The 22,121-nt window shown below is 40.3% G+C and overlaps 1 protein-coding gene across 3 annotated transcripts; it reads right to left on the minus strand.

Moving 5' to 3' along the window:
* Window positions 1-16,875, minus strand: ccnt1.L (cyclin T1 L homeolog). 3 transcript variants are annotated; one of them, XM_018245343.2, is made up of 9 exons: window positions 16,693-16,869; window positions 14,404-14,485; window positions 13,788-13,916; window positions 12,039-12,099; window positions 11,135-11,197; window positions 10,669-10,714; window positions 10,374-10,537; window positions 7,709-7,779; window positions 1-1,212 (listed from the first exon to the last, which is right to left on the minus strand). In XM_018245343.2, exons 1-9 carry the CDS (start codon window positions 16,836-16,838, stop codon window positions 85-87), a joined length of 1,890 nt encoding a protein of 629 aa, XP_018100832.1. In that variant the 5' UTR covers window positions 16,839-16,869; the 3' UTR covers window positions 1-84.
* Between the last annotated feature and the right edge of the window lie 5,246 nt (window positions 16,876-22,121).

Genomic DNA, 22,121 nt, shown 5'->3' on the forward strand with positions numbered 1-22,121 from the left:
TAGAGTGTGCTGGTTAGGATTATTTAGACAATATAGAAATAAATTCACCTTTCTAGACATTAACCCATAGGTTTAAAACTTATATCACTTTGGCAGTGGTGGAAGAGGGGGAGGCGGCTCAGCTGGAAGTGGGGGACGCCTGGAATCATCAGTGTTACCAGGCCGTGTCCTGCGAAACTCCCCAAACTGATTCAAATATTGAGGGGGCTGCATGGGCTGTACTCCCTGTGCACTAAGAAGTGAATGTAACATGTTCACGGTGTCCTGATAATCAATTACTTTAGTTATGCTGTGACCATTGGTTCCAGAAGATTCCCTTTCTGTTTTGCTATGGGTCCCCCTCACTCTGTTTAACAAGAGTGGAACAGCAGGTTCCTGTGAAGAAGGTTTGGAGGTCCTACTGACTTTGTGAGAAGGGGGTTCGTGTCCTGTGGCTTCCTCTGTGGCAGGACGTTTTCGGGAACTTGATGAAGATTTGTGTGTTGAAACTACCGGGGGAGGTAGAGAACGTTTGCTGCCGTTACTTCCGGAAGGTTCTTGGTGGTGCTGACGATGTGACTGGTTATTGTGATGTGAAGATGAATAACTACTTCTGTGCTTATCTCTACTCTTGCTGCTGTCCTCATTTGGCAACTTAATTCGTACCTTTCCCTCCTCTGACTTTTCCCGGTTAGTGACAGGAATACGAAGCTTGAGACTGGAAGATTTCTCAGAGCGTTTGTGACTTACTTCATGCAATGGAATCTTCAGTATAATAGGGGAGGCATGGGCCTCTTTCTCACGTTCTTTCTGCTGCTGTAACAGATTCTGAGCAGCACAAGCATATTGCTCTTTTAGGCTGGTACCCAATTGCTCCAACTGGCGTTTTTGTGCTGCCAATTCATCTGCATGCTTTGCTCGGTACTCTTTCAGAGACATTTTAGCGAGGGGCACTGGTTTGGAACCAAGTGCTTGGGACTGTTCTGTAGATGTTACATGCTCACCAGTTCTATGTTGATCCCTCTCGCTCTGTAGCTGGCACCCCCACTGCCCTTCAGACATTCCCCCATCATTTTCTGTAACTGAAAGTGTCTGAGATGATGAATCAGAAAGGGAAGCAGAATTTAGCATTCCACTTTGAGAGAACATTTGAAGAAGTGTCTGTTCACAAAAGATATTATCTGACTCTTCTTCACATTCTTCTTCTTTAGGTTTCTTGGTTGCTTGACTAATCTGCAAAAACAAAAGTGTTATTTAATATTTCAGCCTTAAAATAATATAAATATAATGAAAAAGAAAAAAACATGTTTACAAAACGTTGTAGCCCTTACAGGCGATTTAACTTTATGATACAGGAAAACTTTACAGCAATTGTGGACAGAAAAGCACTGCTTCTGGTGCTTTCAGTGTTTTCCATCCAATTTAAAGGGCAACTCAGGAGATTAGTTCATGTGTGTATAACCCATAATCATCAAATTGATGATCCTGGACCTGGTGTTACCCATTGACATAAAGGGCTAATTAACTTTGCATTTCTGGCATATGCCAGTTTAAAATACTGAACGTGTTTATGGATATTATGAAACTCATGGGGCACTTAGGGCAATTGGATGGCACACAACTTGTGAGTGAAAAGAAGTGATTTTTTTTCAAGTTGCCAGAGTTTCCCATAGACTTATAAAACGGAGGTCGGTAGAATCTCTCTAAGGCTAGGGCCAAAATCAGCCTGCTGAAATCCAGGACTGTGTACATACATTTGACTTTTTTTTATTGACAAATTGACAAGTTTATTGGAGATCTGATACACAAAAACAATTTCATGTACACATGTTATTGCCAAGAGTATCATACATTACAGTGTGCAAATATGGCAGACTAAACAGACTTTAGTTGCAGCATTACTCAATGGTGTGTCTAGCCATTGCTGCCAGCTACTCCATTTTTCTTGGATAAGTACAACTTTCTCTTTAATACACATTGAGATAACTGCCTGGTGCCAGTGCTCTATTGTGGGGGGGGGGACTATTCTGCCAGTACAGTGTAATTTGTCGCCTGTCGTAGAATATGACCTTGGCTACTAATTGCCTATGTGCTGCTGGAGTGTACTCTCTAATACCATTACCAAGGAGACACAGACTTGGTAGGTTAGTGCCTATTAATTTGAATAGATGCTCCAAAATCTTTGCCCAGTACTTCTGTAGCTGAGATCACTGCCAAACAGTGTGCAGCAGAGTAGCTTGAGGTGTATAACACCTTAGGCATTCTGGTGAGACATTAGGGTACATTTTGCTGAACTTTTCCCTGGCATGGTATGCTCTATGCACCATGTATAATTGCAACCGTCTGTCATTGTAGTTATAAGATACATGCTCTTATGGCCTCTACCCATTGGTTATCGGCTATATAGTTTTGGTGTCTTTCCCATGCCTCCCTGCTGTGCATTGGGTTACTTCTAACTAGGGAGTCCTGCATTATTCCAGAGAGGATTCCTTTTTGGTTTTGTTTTAGGAGGGTTTCTAGTAGCTTAGAGGCAGTTAGCCTGATAGGCTTTGTCTTATTTTGCCTGGGTAAGGCACTTCTGATTTGCTGATAAATTAGCCACTGTGTGTTAGGTATATTATATTTTCAGTTCAGCAAATGTTTTTATGGCATCAGTTTCCCATACGTCTACAATGTTTTTTATCCCTTTTCCCTTTGCCACCATTTTGGGGGAACTATATGGGCCATATATGGAAATTTTGCATTGCCCAGAGAGGTGTCCGTGGGTCAAATTGTGTGAAGGCTACCAACAAATGGACTTTTACCAGAGCACTCCGTTGTGTGAGCAAAATAGGGTTCAGAGTTTGTGCTTTGGTCACCAGTATTATGTCCCAGAGAAAATTAGTTGTGTGTCACCTCTACCCACAACTTTTGCAGAGGCTGGTAGTTGTAAGGTTGTAGTATAGTAATTAGATGTGTGAGCTGGGCTGCTAGGAAATAGTGGAACATGTTGGGTAGAGTCACCCCTCCTTCTTTAACTGGTCTCATAAGGATCAGGAAACCCAACCTAGACCTGGATTTTCCCCAGATAAATTTTCATATCAATTTGTTTATGGTTTCAAACACTTTCATAGGTACCCAGGTAGGGGAGTGCCATAGTGAGTTCCGCAGTTTGGGCATAGCTAGCATTTTAATTAGCTGTATCCGTCCAACCGGACCCAGTGGCAAGTGCTCCCATACCCTAATTTTTTCCATTAACCATCTTATCTGCTTATCTATATTAGGTTTACTGTACTGCCGGAGGTTACTGGTTATTTCTACATCTAAGTACGTAAATTTCTCAATAATGGGCACACCTACACCTTCCTGACTCATTTCCCAGAGGGTCCACCAGAAATAAAACTGATTTTGTAGGGCTCATCTTTATACCTGAGAGCTCCCCAAATTGGTTAGTGATCTCCAAGAGGCGTCGCAGAGAGGGTCCCCTGTCCCCTAGGTACAAGAGCGTGTCATCATCATACACAGTAGGTATTTTTTACTCTAGGTTTTGGATTTTGAACTGTGATGCCGAAAGATTGTCGGACTGCTTGAGCAAAGGGTTTGATGGCCAATGCAAAGAGCAAGGGGGACAGCCCTGCCTGGTCCCTCGTGACAAGGAGAATGGTGCGTTAACCTAGAGCTGACCCTAAGCAAGGCCCGAGGAGAGTGTTTAATCAGATTTTGGAAAGTTGGGCCTATCCGAAAGTGCGTGAGCACTTTCCAAAGATTGGGCCACTCGACTGTGTTGAAGGCTTTTGCAATGGCTGTTTGACCTTTGTTATTGTGTTCTGTAGTTAAATTGACAAACAGCCTCCTCGTGTTAAGAGCTACAGTTTTCCCTGGTAACCACTTTACCAAGTCTTTTGGCCAGGATTCTGGCAAGAATGTTAACATCGGCTATTAGGAGAGATATGGGCCTGTATGATTCACATAACATTTGGTCTTTGCCTGGTTTAGGGAGCAAGGCAATGGCCACTTCGTACATCGAGCCAGGCAGCCTGCCCTGTACAAGAGCTGCGTTATAGGTTTCCAGGAGAGAAGGGGAGAGGGCTGTGACATGCCTCTCAATTGGTAGCCCATCTGCTCCTGGGGCCTTTCCATTAGGGAAAGATTCAGTAGCCTCTATCATCTCTTCCTTGGTGATGCTACACTCAAGGAAGTCTCTATATTGGGGTGGGGGGGGTCTATTTCATCCAAGGGCTTTGACAACTTGGAGGAATACAGGTCAGTGTAAAATTGGACAAGGGTGTCATTGACTTCCTCTGAGTCAGTTATGATGGTTTTGTAGGAGGGGTGGTGTGCTGCTTCATGAGGTCAGCTAGCATTTTACCAGCTCTTTCCCCTTGCTCATATACCTTTGCCTTGATAAACGACAGACCTCTTTGGACCTGTTGCGTCATATACTGGTTGTACTCCTGCTGTTTAATCCTAAGGGTTGAAAGCTTTTCCCCTGTGGGGTGTGAGGCCGCCAGTTGTTCAGCTGCCACTACCTCTCTGTCTAGGCCACCTTGCTTCATATAGCTTTGTTTTTTTGAATGCAACTATCTCTGCCCCCAGCTGCTCTCAGATATGCCTTAAATGCACCCCACACTGTTAAGACTATCTGCTGACCCTCTATTTATTTAAAAAAAACCTCTAGGATTGTGGTATCAAGCATGGTTTCATTGTCTAGGATTTTTAGCCAAATGGGATTCAGGGACCATCTCTGAACTCTCATAATGCAGTGAAGGGAGGTACCACATTGTTTTAACCAGTGGCAGCATACGGTCATCAACCATGGCATAATCAATTCTAGAGGGGGACATGTGCGATTGCGAAAAACAGGAGTATCGTCTGGTGGTTGGATGTAGGTACCTCCAGATTTCCACCAGTCCTATACCGTCAAGCAACTGTTTTAGATCATTCATTTTTTGCCCCAATCTTTGACCTGATATGGTCATCTTATCAAGGTCTGCGTTAAGCAATGTGTAGAAGACACCCATTACAACTGTATTTGCTTGCGGGTATTGAGCCATAAATTGTTCCAGTGCAATTAAGCAGTCCCGCTTATAGGGAGGAGGGATATAGATATTTGCAAGAATTAACTCCTTGTTGTTTACTTGGCAGTGCACAAAGATATATATTCCTTTAATATCAGACTTTTTTGCTTCTAGTACAAATGGGACTGTTTTGTGAATTAACAGTTACCCTGGAGGAATGGTTTGAGAAGGTGGAGTGATGTGGTGATCCCACCCATGGCTTCTTAAGAGCCATAACTTTTTCCTCCTGGAGGAATGCTATCTTAACTTGTTGTTTGAGATACTCCAAAAATAGCCTAATTTTAATAGGACAGTTGAGGCCTCTGACATTCCAGCTGATTAGTTTGGTAGCCATTTTACATCCGTTTTTGCATGACAGCTGTCTACAGTGAAAATGACCCCACTGCATAACTTTTGCTTGAGCGCTAACAATTGCAAAACATTTAACAAAACTTTCAACATTCCCATCCGGGCAACCCCTCTCTTTCCACCCCGTCCCCAACCGGGGATAGAACTATACCCAGAAAACAATTCGGTGCACACGGTACTGGCCATTAAACTAGACCAATACTCCGACCGTGAACAGTTAAATTTACTGTAAAACAAGAAAAGGTTGTATTGTCCCCTCTCCCTGGCCCATGTCTGTGAATCCTCAGGACCACTCTGACTCTGCGGTGTTGGAAGGTAATTTGACTTAGTGTTGCAGAGCGGGTATTAATCGCCATTATGTCAATATCCCTTGAGGTATGACAAGAAAGTACCTGTGAGATTATCTAGGTCATTTAGGGGTTACCTTTACCACCCCAATGCCTCTTGTTACAGTGCTGGAACATTCTGGGAATCCATCCAGCTGTTGGGTTCTTGTGCTGAAGTGAAGAAATATGAGGCCCCATTTAAGATGATCCACAGGCGGGCAAAGCATAGCGTAGATTAGCTTTGCCGCTTACAATCTTTTCTTCGCCACGAAGAACTTGGCGCGTTGACGCTGGACCTCTGCCGAATAGTCAGCGTAGATGGAAATCGTTGTCGCTTGGAATTTTAGGGTGTCTCACACGTTCAGCAGCCTGGCAATTAATGGCAGCGGTGGCGTTCCAGGAGGACAAGGCCACGGTGGCATTCCAGAAGGACCAGGCTGCGTTGGGATCATGTGGGCCCTTTCTACAGCGAAGGTGGGAGAAAGGTTAGCCCGATCAAACTTTATTGCCAGCCAGTCCTCAAAAATGTGCTCCGGCTTGTGCCCCTTGTGCTTGTGTCTTTCTGGGAAGCCCACGAAGCGAATGTTATTTCTGCGGAGGCGGTTTTCAAGATCGTTGACTTTAGCGATGCTGCTTGCTGTTAGCCGATGCGCCTCCCTTATGCATCCAGGTATCGGAGCAGATGTGTCCTCCAGGCCACTCGTTGCTCTACCTCCGTTGTCCGCTCCCTCAGTTTTTGTAAGTCTTGCTTAATGATCTATAGGTTTAGCTTTATTTGGTCAGTTTTGGCACTGATGAGGCGGGTGCAGGATTTTTTAGACTCTCTGATCTCCTGCAGCGTGGGTTCTGGCATACATTGCTCCATAGGAGAGGAGGGATGGCTGTTTGCCAAGGCATGGGCGCCATCTTGTTTGCCCTCCCGGGCAAACTTCTCAAGCCTACTAGCAGTTATTGAGGCTCTTTTTTGTGCTCTATTCTGTCCTATTAATATCCTCTGGGGTAGTTGTTGCCAGGCAGGTTTGTCTGAGGCCGTCTTGAATGATTTAGAGTGGTCTTAAATCAGAATACTTTTGGTCCAGAGAGAGGAACACTCAAAGCGTCTGCTTACATCTAGCGTCAGGCCACTCCCCCCAACTTCTGTTTTTAAAGGAACAGTAACACCAAAAACTGAAAGAGCATCAAAATAATTCAAATCTAATGTACTGTTGCTCTACACTGGTAAAACTGCCCCATGGCTACACTGCAGCTTATTTATATAAACTATAATTTATACCAGTGCATACTAACAGTATATATGTTAATTACTTTAAAACCCTTTCATTTTTGGAGTTACTGTTCCTTTAATATATATTTTCCATGTTGATTGAAAGAAATTAAGTACACAACATACAAGCCATTTTATCATTGCCAAAGCTCAAACATATAAACCACATTCGTTGGTAATTCTAAAACAAAATCAAAGTTAAACTACATAAACCAAAGACAATTGGAAAACCTTAAACAACTTATATATTAATTATATAGAATAGCTGCTAAATACAATCCCAAAGTTAAAAGTATTGTTCTTAGAAACAGAATTGCTTCTGCCATATCCTCCTTCATAGAAGCTCTCAAATCCGATTATGAGTCAGCACCTTTTTGGCGACTAACCCGATACCCAAAATTGTTTCCGACTCCACAGCTCTGCTGAAATCCCCAGGCTGGTCTCAGCCCCTACCGGAGAAATGTGAGACTTTACATTTCGCGACTAAATCAGTCAAGTACGCTGGAGCCTATACAAGGGTTCTGGATGTGAATGAAGGAAGAGGAGGATACTGCGCGCAGTAGGGGACTGAAATCAACCTGCGGACTTCAGCAGGCTGATTTCAGCCACATCTGGGCCTAAAAACATCTGCTAGCAACACATGCCTACTAATAAAAATTAAATCACCGGCAAAATGCAATCATTAATGGGCAGTACAAGGGAATCTACTTGTGTCTACAAAAAAAAAAACTTACCCTCCAATTTCTGATTCGTTTCAGGCGATTAGGAGTTTTCTCTAAGATTTGAAGAAATTCATGGGTTAACTCTGCAATAATAAAGAAGATACTGGATATGAAACATGGCAGTAATATAATTGCAAAACCACACTGCTGTACCGAATACATTTATATTAAGAAAAGAATAGTAGCTAGAATATCGGCACCAGGGCAATCTGGGCAAAGTGAAAAACTGTAACAAGGATTGGAGAGGCAATGTTCCCTATAAAACCCTGTACATATCTTCAGAAATTTAAAACTTCCTTAATTATAGAGTAGATAACTGATAGTAAGGTGACAGCAAGGTTAACAGATTTATAACTGTACTAATCCATGGCTAAAATACTGTCATTATCAACACTGAACTATACTCAACTTCACAATCACACCAGTCATTCTTAAAATCATCATGCCAGTTCTATGAGACCTATTTAGAAAGAGTAGAACTACATGGGAAATTTTTACAAAATGGCATCTAAACAGCAGGCATCACTGCACACAATTCAGAGTTTATAAAGCTTTGTATCGATTTCTGTCAACTGTGAAGCCCAGTGTGATATTCTGGTGAAAAAAGCAGCTGCTGCTTGAAAAATGCAGTTTAAAAATGGTGTTTGGTTCGCCATAGCTTCGTATTAAGCCATTTAAAACTCTAGTGATGCACGGCTTAAAATCACACAAACATATAGACAGCGTTAAAAGTCATTTATTTACTGTGTTTTTGGAAGATTGGTCATTGCAGTTTTTCTCTTTACCTTGAAATAATAAATGTTTAATATGCAAAAGACACTGATAATAGTATTATTCGGTCTTAAGAAAAATGCACACACAGTTTGCAAGCTGTAAGACAGAGCAGAAGATGTCACTGAGCTTAAATGTATCAATGACCACATTACCAGCACACAGATTGGCCTCAAGAATTGATCCTTAGGAAGAGTGGTGGGTTACTTGCCAGGTTCTACAGGTATGGGATCCTTTATCTGGAACCAGTTATCCAGAAAGCTGCAAATTACGGAAAGGCCATCTCCCATAGACTTTTTATCCAAATAATCCACATTTTTAAAAATGATTTCCTTTTTCTATGTAATAAAATAGTAAATTGTACCTTATCATGTTTACATGATTTTATAGTAGACTTAAGGTTTGAAGATCCATATAACAGAAAGATGCATTATCCATAAAACCACAGATCCCAAGCATTCTGGATAACAGGTCCCATACCCGTACTGCATAACACAGGAAGCAGCAATTGCAAGGTAGCACTGCAGAAGTCGGTCACACTGACATTGAAAGATTACAGAGCAAGAAATGCAGATAATAACCTGTTTAGCAGCTGATAGATAGGACACCATATGCAGAAGGCTTTGAATTCCATTGTTCGGATACATGCAGGTGAATACTGTTTTCAGGTTAATTCTACTCAGCGAATTACCGCCTTTACTATTTTTCTATTGATGTCCTGGCACATTCAATACAGATGAGAGGGGATCCTTCCTTTGGGTTCTGTGCATCCTATTAAGGGCTACAAGTCTAAAACTTTCTCTATAGAACCTGCGTAGTCTTTAAGCCCACTTAAAGACTACAATAAGGCATACATGTGGGTCCAAACTCAGAGAATGAGGTCTCTGGCTATGAGTCTGGCACACACAATACCAGATTGGCTATGTCAGAAAGAGAATAATAAGCAACATATGGAATCAGAGGCTAAAAACACAAAGTCACGTGCAAGACCTGGGCCAGCTGCACCAAGTATTCAGAAATACAGTAAATACCAGAAGAACAAATAGGAACAAGCCTCCTGCATATGGTGTCCCACAGCTGACTGATCACAGTGCTGACCTCTGGAGAGAAGAACCATAGTCCACAGGCCCAGCACAGTTCTTTGACAGGTCCCCTGCATAGGGAAAAGTCACTGTCCCTGCAGCAATCTGTGGATAGTCACTGGAGGAGTCAAAGAAAACTTAATCCAGGACATTTATGTCCTTGGGATGACATACCAGGCTTAGAAGAGCGCTTGGATAGATCTCCCACATAGGGAAGTAACCTGTCAGGGCAAAACTACATGGGAGATTTAGCTCAGATTTTGTGGGCCAGATTTTATCTGATCTTGTTATGCAGCACGCAATAAAACAAAATCGGATCCCCATAGCCGTAATTTTACGTCAGATCAGATAATAGTGTGTTTTGTTCATGCATCTACATCCGACACTATGTATTTCAATGAGGGGAAAAAAATTTCTCTCATTGAATGAGACACCTGCATCATGTATTTTGGCAAACCTTCCATGCAATTTACACATTTTTGTATCAGTAAAATATATATTTTGGCCCATTAAATTACTACCAACATGTAGGATGCATTTTGTAAATGCACCATCCTACAAAATCTCCCCTGTAGTTTAGCCCTAAGTCACTGTATTTTCCACAACCTGAGGACAGCTACTGGAGGTGGAAACAAACAATTTCTCCAGGAAATCTGGTAATAAAGAAAGTTAGTATCCCTTGTAGTTTTTGGCCAAGTTTTTCCTTCCCCTTTAACTGCATGTATCCCAGAATAAAATAAACACAGAAAACTGTATTCGGTGCTACAGAGTGTTAAAGATAAAGGTTCACATCCAAAAACCACAAATGTAAGTTAGATGCTTACCATCCAGCAGCTTTAAATCGACTGTCACATCAACATACTCCCACCAAGGCTTCCCATCGGTCGATACAGGGATCTCCCAATTAGACCACTTACATGCCAGGTGAATACAGACACAAGCCACCACAGGTGGAGTGTATTGGAGGCTGAAAGTGGTCAAATGTAAGCTAAAAGAAAACAGAATACATTTCAGCAGCTGTTTATTCAAGATCCTAGACATATACTTGCCAATATCTGATCATCCCCATTTAATGATTCCAATCTATGTACACAAATCCTGGCAAATTACTTTACTAACCTGTTTGTTGCCATAAAGTATGATGTCTGTGCCAAGTCCTTGCTTGCTGTAGAGAAGCACAAAACTCTGAATAAGTTACCATAATTTTTTATAATAGCATGCAGAAATGCATCCTCACCATGTGTAATGCTTGAAAACAAGATAAATAACTGAATAACAGGAAAAAGGTAAACACATATATAAATGTGCTGAAAATGATTACATGATCAGTGTATCTTCCTTACAAAATATATTGTTTTTCGGTCACTTCCATCGGGACTGAATTGTTCAATACTTCCATGGCTCAAAAGGCTTCTTTCAGGACCAAAACACAATACTGTACCTGAAATCAATAGCCTCTACCTAAGTGACAGAGCTCAAGTAAGGTTTACAAAGGTCAGTTATTTCTTGGGAGAGTAAGTTTTGTATAAATTCACAATCATACATAATAACTAGACATTAATTATAAGCTAAATAAAAGTCTTACCTCTTACAAGCTGGGTACACTTTACAACATGTGTGTGTGGATGATCAATTGTAATTTCAAAGCCTGAAAAAGAAATACGTTGTTATAACCTGTCCATTACTATGTAATCCAAAAAAGAAAATACTTTGTTAAAAAAAAAAGTTTTTTCTTTAAAACAAAAAAAAAAAACACATTTACCACATCCCTGTAATTTATTCTCCCTAAAAAAATTCTGCTTCTACTAGTCTGAAATTGTCTGCCGATCAATATTTTTTTTTTACATTTAATGTGGTATTTACTAAAACTCAAATTTATCTAATTTTTTTTTATTAATACAAAATTGTTAATTGTATAAATCTAACAACCATCCACGAATGTAACCTATTTATCAAGAAAACCCCGCTTTTTCTGATTATCGTATGAAAAACAGATCAGATAGCCATGTCAAGTTACATCTTCAGGGACATCTGCCATTGACTTCTACAAGACCTCGACAGGTTTTAGTTGGAGTGTTTTCGGATTCAAATTTTTAGCAGCTTTGGGGTATAATGTATCACAAAAAATTTGAGGTCTAAAAAAAAAAGGCCCCAAATGTGATCCAGCTATTTTGTTTTTATATAGTGATTATTTTAATAAAACACAGTTTTATGCAGTGTTATAAACCATTGCAAACACAGCAGCAAAAGACAGTCAGTGTTTTATAAATGTTCTTTAAACAAAACAATACAACATTAGTGGGTCCTGAGTAAAGATGGACATTGTTAGAAAACATATAGCTTAAAATACATATGAAGTTGACATATTCCAACAGCACACAGCGTTATTTTGCAGACTCTTCCTTCAGGTCAGTCATGTTCCACAGCTGTAAATCTTTTTTAAAAAGCTGTCCACTCTTTCCCTTTTGCAGCTGATGTGGAAGACTTACCCAGGGTCTGCAGTATAATGCTCTCAAGAATGACCAAGTCTTGGGCTTGTTGCAGGTATGCCTGTTGTTGAGAGGACAGGCAAATTACTCACTGTGAGGCTCTCGGTACAATGTTTTAAGAAACCAATGTGTTCTTGCCATTTTGGCAATGATCTGGCCACAGATCTGCATGCCTGGTTTCTTGTAGCATATGTGCCACTTCATTTAATTATGAACATTTGCAAAACAAAAATACTTGATACACTAATCTGCACAGATTAGCAACCTTGCTACATTCAAATTTAGCAGAAGCAAAAAAATCCACACATAGTAAAAAAAAAACAAGAAAAAAAATGCAAAAAAGTTAATGTACCCTTTGATGAGAAAAATATACATGATTCCCTTGAAACAAACTCTTGATTTTATATATACTAATTAAAAAAACTGCAGGCATAAATATAGCTAATGCCAGTAATGCAAACAGAGCATGCAGCTACTGGATTCTTGCTGTAAACATCTGGTGTGATAAATCCAGTTATATCCACTGTTATGCAATTTAATTTACTTATCTATTATTTACAAACTGCAAATATATTAGGTTATTTTAAGGGATGGTCAATAATATGCAATACGATAGGAGTACACTACAGATCTCCTGCCCCTCCATATTCTACAAAGCAACTTTATATATATATATATATATATATATAAATAAATGAGTTAAGAACACATGGAACAACTTTCCATAAACATTTAAATCACCAACAGAACCATAAGTACCAGATTTGTGTTATAACCTTTTTAAATGTTGAGACTTGGTGTATATAATATAATCCCATTCAGCACACGGAGGGTTAATGTGTTTTTATAATGTAACTTTGCCTTGAGTACACAAGATCCACAGTTTAGGGTTTGGTGGATTCCAAATCCTCTAGAAATGTCAAACAGGTTAGTGATTCAGCTAAACTATCAAAACCAAAATGTAGTGATCTGTTTATTCGGCTATGAGAAGGGAGTATTGTTGGAGTCCATGTGACTTGGGAAATAAAATCAGCGGAAACCAGAATTCAGATTTGCTAAGATGATTCCTACAAACCCTTAGTTTGAACATGGTTAGTTGAGAGTTATTGCCAATTTAGCTAGTCTGATCAGTTTGGGCAAATGATTCCATGACAGAACTTACTAAACTATTACATTAACACAACTTCAATACCATATGGATTGTTAGATAGAAGTATAATTATGGCTGACATCAGAACCTAAAGTTTTCTGACATGAAACCGTTTTGGAAGGAGAAAAATCTCAAAGTAAAAAGACACTCTGTCCGGTACTATATGAAAAAAAAAAAAGGAACTAAATTTGCTTTATTTCCCATTCTTTATTTATTAATTTTTATTTTGTTAATTATAGTTTTGGGGTTTTTTCATTTTCTTTTGAGTGTTGTGTTTTTGTAGCTCTTGTGTAAATATACTGCAATCCATCAGTAAGTAGCCTGTTTGTAAATCAGCCCTTTAATAGGCAATTTGTCTTTACTGATTGTGATTGGTCGATACATGTGATGCTGTTGATTGGTTACAACCCCTATATAAAGCCTTGTACATGGGTGTGCCATTTAGCCTATGAGTAAGTGCCCTAACAGGCACAAAACGCGTTAGGCCATGTCCTAATATGTCAAACTTTTTGTATTTTTTTATCTGCTGCTTGATCTATTTTTGGAGGAACTCACACTTTAGGCTTTGTTGTGAACTAAGCAAGTGTAAAGCAACTTACCTCACTTCGGGTATCAGGTGCAGGTTCTAGTGGATTCAGACATGCATGTGCCACCCTGATTACATGCTCCAACTTCCGAGGCTGCTCTTCCACCTTTGCTGCCAAAAAAAGTGCAGCTGGTGCCACAGACTACAAAAGACAAAATAAAGTTATAAACACACAAATCCACTAAACTTTTAGAATCTTGTATTTTTTTTCCACCAAGAGGTGAGAAAATACAATTATAGTAGGGTCATAACATAGTATCCCTAAAGGTTTCCTAAATTTGAGTTTGTAAGTAGTTTATGCCTTTTTGACTGCTAATGTGTTTTGAATAGACAACCAAAATTCCTTACAGGATAACTTTGAGATAATTTTAGGAAAAGTCACTTTACTATTAAATAGGTTGATGATAAATTCATCTAATTTGCAAAAACTCCATTTATTCTTTCTGATTTCCAGCCAATCACTAATGGCAGCTCAATTTGAGAATACAACTGAAGTAAAGTATAATGTTTCTAAAGACATGTAATATTTTGATGGAGAGTAATTTGTATGACAAACTTCTGGTTACTCAACAAATAATTTATCAAAGCAGGAACGAATAGCGAAGGAATAATGGAAAGTTTACACTTACGTTACGGTGAAATCGAGTGAAGGATTGAACCATATAGAAACGATGCATGTATACAATAGCTGTATTGATGGTCAGCTGTGATCTGTATGATTGAGGCTAAGGAAACATTAACTTAGCATAGAGGTAAAGTAAATGCAGAACATTTTCTAACACATATGCCTGCAAATTACATTGCTTGCTGTCTAATTATGTTACGGATTTGCTAGTGCAACATGGTAGATTGCAAGAACAGCTTTTTTTTTCTTTTACTAGATTGTAAATTAACTCCACTATACCGCAAATATTCCCCCATAATCCCTCTTGGAGTTATGAAAAAAATTGATAGCTATATTATATGGTTTTACATCAACTGATATTTAAAATGAGACCCTTGGACTGATCTACTAACATTGCTAGCATTCTGGTATAACTAGTACTTATGTAAGTAAATCAGTCCCAGTTTAAGATAACAAACCAGATGGAAACTTCCACCCTTGACTATATTGCATGTTTTGTATCATTTTTAAGATGCTTGCTGTAAACAAGACTGCAAAACACAAGATTATATCTTCAGCATGTACTTCATTGACATTGTACTTAAAATCATGTATGCTCAACCTAGAGACTTCCATGTTCTGTTAATGTGTGTGACTCCCAAATACCCCAGTCTCCAGCTGTCAGAGGAAGTTTTAGTTTAACAGGACCTAGACAGCCACCCATGCAGAAAGATATGAACAAATTATAAAGCAATATGTTATATGGTTAGATGCTCCACATCTATGTGCCGACACAAAAACATGAAATCTCTTCAAAAACACAGGAAACACCAAAAAACATGCTTTATTGAATAAAATACACAATGCACCGCAGAGCCCAATTTTATTTGTCTCAGATTATTCAAGGATGCCTTGTACGCTTAGAAGACACTCTTGTTTTTAATGCTAAAGCACAATCTCCACAAAGGTGACAACAAATCCTTCTATGGGGTGTTTTTAGAGTGCAAATTTGAAGGTATCAAGCGTAATAAGTTAAGTGATTTAGGTTTAGATCCTCTATTTCAGGGGTCCCCAACCTTTTTCCACCCGTGAGCAACATTCAGATGTAAAAAGAGTTGGGGAGCAACACAAGCATGAAAAATGTTCCTAGTTAGTGCCAAGTAAGGGTTGTGATTGACTATTGGTAGCTCCTATGTGGACTGGCTGCCTACAGGAGCCGCTGTTTGGTAGAACACCTGTTTTTATGCAACCAAAATTTGCCTCCAAGCCTGGAATTCAAAAATAAGCACCTGCTCTGTGGCCACTGAGAGCAACATCCAAGGGGTTGGGGAGCAACATGTCGCTCACGAGCTACTGGTTGGGGATCACTGCTCTATTTCAATGATATAGGCTCTAATTTACAAAGATAGGTGCTAAACTGAACAAGCGCAGAGTCCAAAAGCAACTAACCAGGAAATAGTTTTGAACACTAAAGTAAAAGCAGAGACCTGCATGGCTGCCATTAGTAACTGCATTTATGCAATTTAGCACCTGAACTATTACACAAGCCCTATAGGCACCACATAAAGTGGATTTATTTTCTGCTACTAGAAATATATCCGGCATGCATTAATGTATCAACAACATTTTGTTTCGTTTTTGTACTTGCATGAAGTAATATGGTTCCTCGTAACGGCCACTTTATATGTCTAATACATAAACTAGTCAAAGTCCTTGTGTAACATTGCATATATTATACGTGACATATTTCTTAACATTATTTCAATATTCAAGAAGAAAGGAGACCAGGCCGAACACAGGAGTTGAACCACAGGTAATACATGAACAACTAGTCCTGCTGCTTCTTTTCTAGTGAAGCATTAGGTCCAGGGTATGAAGGCAGCAATATGTTTTAAAAAGCACGTTGATAGGACTTATGAGATGTGACAGTAAGCAGTAGTCTAGTAGATCCTTCCTATAGGGCTTCTAAGCAGAATTGCACTGGCTCACTGAACTCGCCTAATACAAACATACTTCATTATTTCATGTGCCCTTGACTTGGCGTTGCTGATTCACCTGGCGTGTCTGTAATAAACTATTCGTGACAAACGACTGAAGCATACGACACACCAATGCCGAAAACACACGCAAGAAAAAGAAGTGGATGAAAACACTCCTCTCTCCCTACTAAGGCTCTGCACATAATCTACTTCATGACACGTGACCCAAATAGCTCCCGCCGGGGTCTTGCTTTATCTCCCTCATGTAGCAGGAAGCCCATGTATTCTAGGCCTCCCTTCCGCCTAGGCCGTCGCTGCGGACTGGGGAAGGATACACGTTGAGCCGCTGGCCCATATCTTGCAGGAGGTTTGCCGCCTGCTGCCGATACGAGAGCTCCTTATCGGCATCCAGTCCAGCTCGCCGGGACGGACTCCGTTCTAGTTGCTCCCGGGTGAAATACCAGCGGCTCAGTGGCGCCATGACTGTACGGGCAAGGAGCAGTACGCATGACAAACGTAATGGCGTAAAGCACGTTTGCGTGGGGAGCGAATTCGGTTTGGCGCATGCGTAGTAGCGTTTATAGAATGTTTATTTTTTTTTTTCCGAGTGTTTATGAAGTCCAAATAGCAAGCACCATTTCAAAGGATATAAACTGTATTTTGAGGGCTAAAAGATATATATTTATCTTTTTTTCCCTATTAATAACATTGGGATCAGCCATCATTTTTACCAGCCAGGTAAAGGCAACCCTAACAGAGACCCTGCAGCCCCTACCAGCCCAATAAATAGCATACCTCTCAACATTTAGGAAACAGAAAGAGAGACAAAGATTTGGCGTGCGTAGTGGCGAATTTTTTTCGGACATGCCCATTTTTGTGGCCACACCCCCTAAATACCATGTTCATTTTACATCATTTGGCAGGTTATGGAAGTTTCAACACATTTCTGTTAGGGATGCACCAAATCCAGGATTCGGTTCGGGATTCGGCCTCTTTCAGCAAGATTCGGATATGGACGAATCAAATCCAAATCCTAATTTGCATATGCAAATTAGGGGCGGGGAGGGAAATTGCATGACTTTTTGTCACAAAACAAGGAATATGCAAATTAGGGTTCGGTATTCGGCTGAATCTTTCGCGGAGGATTCGGGGGTTCGGCCAAATCCAAAATAGTGGATTCGGTGCATCCCTAATTTCTGTGTTTTTATATGTTATTACTGCTTTGCAAATGAACGTGAATTGCCCTTTCAGCTGTGAGTCTTCATTCTTATCTTAGCAAACTGTCAGAAAAGTATGTCAAGTATCTATTCTGGGCTGTCTGCCAAGATGCAATTAAGTTAGAACTTTGTATCTGTTTCTGGCTGTTCAGTGCAGTAGATCAAAGAGAAACTTATCAGTACAAATCCGTGACAGCGGGCTGAGCTGTCAAAAGCGGGACTGTCCTGCTCAAAACGGGACAGTTGTGAGGTATGGCCACACCCCCTAATTACCATGTTCATTTTACAAAACTTGGCAGATTATGGAAGTTTGAACACATTTCTGTGGTTTTTATGTGTTATTACAGTTTTGTTAATGAAGGTGAATCGCCCTTTCAGTTGCAAGTCACAGTTTCCCCCAAGAGACCTGTTTATCTGAAATTGTTACAATTGCTTCTTTGCTTATCTAAAATTTTTACAAAATTATCCATGTGCCCCTGCCACTATTGTAGACAATTACGTTTCAGAAACTTTTCAGAAACTGTATCTTTTTATATCTGTTCAGTGAAGGAGATGAAAGAGAAAGTCAGGACATTTTCAACAATCCAGGACTCCAGCTGTCAAAAAGGGACAGTTGGGAGGTATGAAATAGTGACTGTATATGGCAACTTACAGCAGCCCCTCTGGCATTTGCCAGCACCTACAGAATGCCAGTTTGGGCCTAGTACAAGAGTCCAACGTTTTGGTCCTCATTAGGACCTTTCTCAAGGATGATACACAGTGGCGTAACTAGACCGCTAAGGGCCCTGGTACAGCAATTTACAAATGGGCCCCCCCCCTAAAGGGATTGTTCACCTTTGAGGTAATGTTAGTATGATTGTAGAGAGTAATATTCTGAGACAATTTGCAATTGGTTTTCATTTTTTATTTGTGTTTTTTGAGTTATTTAGCTTTTTATTCAGCAGCTCTACAGTAATTTTAGCAGTCTGGTTGCTAGTGTACAAATTAACCTAGTAACCATGCACTGATTCGAATAAGAGACTCTCTAACCTCCATGATTTTAATAATTGACAATCAACACATGACTGCAGACACCAGGCAGATTACAAATAAAACTTCTAGCATGGCAGATACGCGGATCTGTTTCCTTGCTGATTGTGAAGCCATGTAAACAGTTCTACTAGGCCTTTCCTTCATGAACAACTGGGAGTTTTGCTGTCTTGCACAGGGTTTCAGGGCTGGGTGAAAACAGGGCTGGAAGCAGGCCTGAAACGTTGTATTGTGCGGATCAAGAGGGCCATGTATACAATAAAGGCTTTTTAAACTTTCACAATTGAACAGAGCTGTGTCATATGTTGTAGTTTGACTAAAACGGTCGGAGAGTGGACTGCTGGACACGTACACCGCCTGACAATAAGAGGTGGAGTGCTGACTATAAAAACAATAGGGCTGGGTGCCTGCCATACCCTCTATCGCTGCTGCCAATCGAGGTTGGTGGGCAGACTAGGAACGATGTCCTACACTACAAAATATTTTTACTTCGTTGACCAGTGTAAAAATGTGTGCACAGCACTATGGATTATTATACATAAGAAATGAATACATTACTCTCTTTACTCAGTTTTACGCTTATGGAGTTCAAGTGCGTAGACAGAACATTTATTCCATTTCATAGTATACGTAAACATAGTGCATTCTTAAACCCTTTGCCTGCCCAGCATGTACGCCGTACATACTGGGCAAAGTCAGCGATGTACTCTGCATCGGCGGCTGTAGCCACCTCTGCAGAGCCTTCGCAGGATTGACAGCCCCCTGGGCAACGAGACTGGGGGGCTGTCAGCCGAGACAATTCATATGCACTATTTTTATTTGGGGTCCACACATGTCAGCTGCTTTGGTATTTCTATGCATATTGGGCAAAAAATGTTCAGTGTTTTACAATAGTATGATGCGGATAAATGCGGCCAATTGCAATATTTTTAGGCGATTTTCAGAAATGTCATAAAATCTGCTGCATTTTGCAGTATGGTAGTTTGGAGTAGAAAGACATAATTATCTATTTTTGATTCGTCAGAATGTGTACTTTATAAAAAAAATATATGGTTTTGGGGGGCCTTTGTGCTGTTAGGTGGTCTTGTGGCACATAATACAGAGTCAGGGGCCTTTGTTCACAAAAGGCGAATCGGCAGCTGAGAAAATTCATGTACTATTTTTATTTGGGGTCCACACATGTCAGCTGCTTTGGTATATCTATGCATATTGGGCATCAAACTGTTCAGTAGACCCTTGGCTTCAATATTTAGGGTGTTTTCCAATTGTATATAAGAAATTGGGTGAGATAAATCTGACCAATTGCAATATTTTTAGGCGATTTTAAGCTGCCTTTATCGCCAAATTTAGTAAAGGTTGATGTTTTGGAGTAGAAAGACATGCATACCCAATTTGGATTCAGGGGAATGTGTACTTTCAGAAAATATATGGTTTTCTGGGGTGAACGTACATTTTCTACCTTTGCCCCCACAAAACTATGTAAATGTGTTGATTTTGCAGTACCTGAAATGACAGACCATATGGGGGTCTTTATTTTGAGGCCCCTATATGCCATGTGCTTAGGTAAACCTATACGTTTTAGGCATAAAACTGTTCAGAGGACCCCAGACTTTCATATTTAGGGTGGTTTATCTTGATACCTAAAATATGTGTGGAAATATGACGCTGCAGGGTGCAAATATTGAGGTGATTTTTGGAAATGTCCCCAAAATCGCCAAATTTAAAAGGTTTGCTGCTTGGTGCTTTGGAGTAGAAAGCCATGCATACCCAATTTGGATTGGAATGTGTTCTTTCCGAAAATATATGGTTTTCTGGGGTGTACGTACTATTTTCTACTTTTTCCTACCCCAAAATGATGTAAATGTGTTTTGCAGTATGGGGAATTACAGAAAGAAGCTCAAATGGGGAGTCTACATTTTGGGGCCCCTATATGCCACATGCTTAAGTAAACCTATACATATTGAACAGGCTATAAGCAAACTTAGGGGCTATTCCTGCTTAATTGTGCTAAGTACAGGGGAATACCTATGCTGTCATAGTTAGATGGGATCTCTCTGTACAGACTATGAACATACTTAGGAAATTGTTCCTGCTGAATTGTGATTAGTACAGGGGAATACCTATTCTGTCATAGTTTGATGGTATCTCTCTGTACAGGTTATGAGCAAGTTTAGGAACTGATCCTGCTGAATTGTACTTAGTACAGGGGAATACCTATGCTGCCATAGTTTTATGGGATCTCTCTGTACAGACTATGAACATACTTAGGAAATTGTTCCTGCTGAATTGTGTTTAGTACAGGGGAATACCTATTCTGTCATAGTTTGATGGTATCTCTCTGTACAGGTTATGAGCAAACTTAGTGGCTGTCCCTGCTGAATTGTGCTTAGTACAGGGGAATACCTATGCTGCCATATTTTTATGGTAGCTCTCTGTACAAGCTATGAGCAAACTTATGGGCTGTTTTTGCTGAATTGTGCTTAGTACAGGGGAATACCTATGCAGTCATAGTTTGATGGTATCTCTCTGTACATGCTATTAGCAAACTTAGGGGCTGTTCCTGCTGAATTGTGCTTAGTATAGGGGAATACCTATGCTGCCATAGTTTTATGGTATCTCTCTGTACAGGCTATGCGCAAACTTAGGGGTTGTTCCTTCTGTATTGTGCTTAGTACAGGGGAATACCTTTGCAGTCATAGTTTGATGGTATCTCTCTGTACATGCTATTAGCAAACTTAGGGGCTGTTTTTGCTGAATTGTGCTTAGTACAGGGGGATACCTATGCAGCCATAATTTCATGGCCTTCGGCCTCGTGTTTTTATATGGTCATGAAACTCCTCGGTAACTTATAATATCCTTATATTTTACAAGAGGGGGTACTTTATTCACTATATAAGGGCTGTTGATCAGTGATCTGTACGGATCACCAAGTTTATTTATGTTTAGCTGAAGAATGGAGAGTGGTTTATGGGGACAGGAACAATAGGGTTGCCATCTGTCTGACCCGGACAGCCTGGTTTGTTTGAAGGGCTCTTCAGGTCCGAATTAGGAAATCCGGGCAGGATTTCCTGAGACTGACACGGTGAGCAGCCAATCGCCACGTCACAGTCACGCCCCCACCACATCACTGCCCCGTCCTGCTATGTCATGACCCCGCCTTCCTTCGAGTTCACCGGGGGGGAAAGGGGGCAACCCTAGCACACCACCTTTTTTAAATGTGTACTTTCCCACACAAAACTCTGGTTACCTTAATATATAGTTGCTTGTAGGCTGAAAAAAGAAATGTATAAGCCAGGCAGAAAAAGGAAATACATCTAAAGCCATCTTCCTGAACTACATGAGCCTGAAACCAAAAGATCAATTGGATCTAGACTAACTATTTTTTCGCTTGCTTTTTATTTAGGAGTTTAGGCACTATGTAATTTTTGTGTTGGAAATAAGTTTTTTTTATAGATATCACTAAAGCAGATGTGCGACAAATAAATTGGGGTTCTCCCTAGGAATGGCAGTCTAAGGAG

Source organism: Xenopus laevis, chromosome 2L (genome assembly GCF_017654675.1).
Source record: "Xenopus laevis strain J_2021 chromosome 2L, Xenopus_laevis_v10.1, whole genome shotgun sequence".
Classification (NCBI taxonomy): Eukaryota; Metazoa; Chordata; class Amphibia; order Anura; family Pipidae; genus Xenopus; species Xenopus laevis.

What these genes read in the sequence shown, in the direction of transcription:
- ccnt1.L (XM_018245343.2), bottom strand. Translation starts at nt 16,838, where the DNA reads ATGGCGCCACTGAGCCGCTGGTATTTCACCCGGGAGCAACTAGAACGG. An exon ending in CATTATACTGCAGACCCTGG is followed by an intron (nt 11,198 to 12,038) that starts GTAAGTCTTCCA and finishes TTTCTTTTTCAG; the next exon opens with GCTTTGAAATTACAATTGAT. An exon ending in AACGAATCAGAAATTGGAGG is followed by an intron (nt 1,213 to 7,708) that starts GTAAGTTTTTTT and finishes TTGTTTTTGCAG; the next exon opens with ATTAGTCAAGCAACCAAGAA.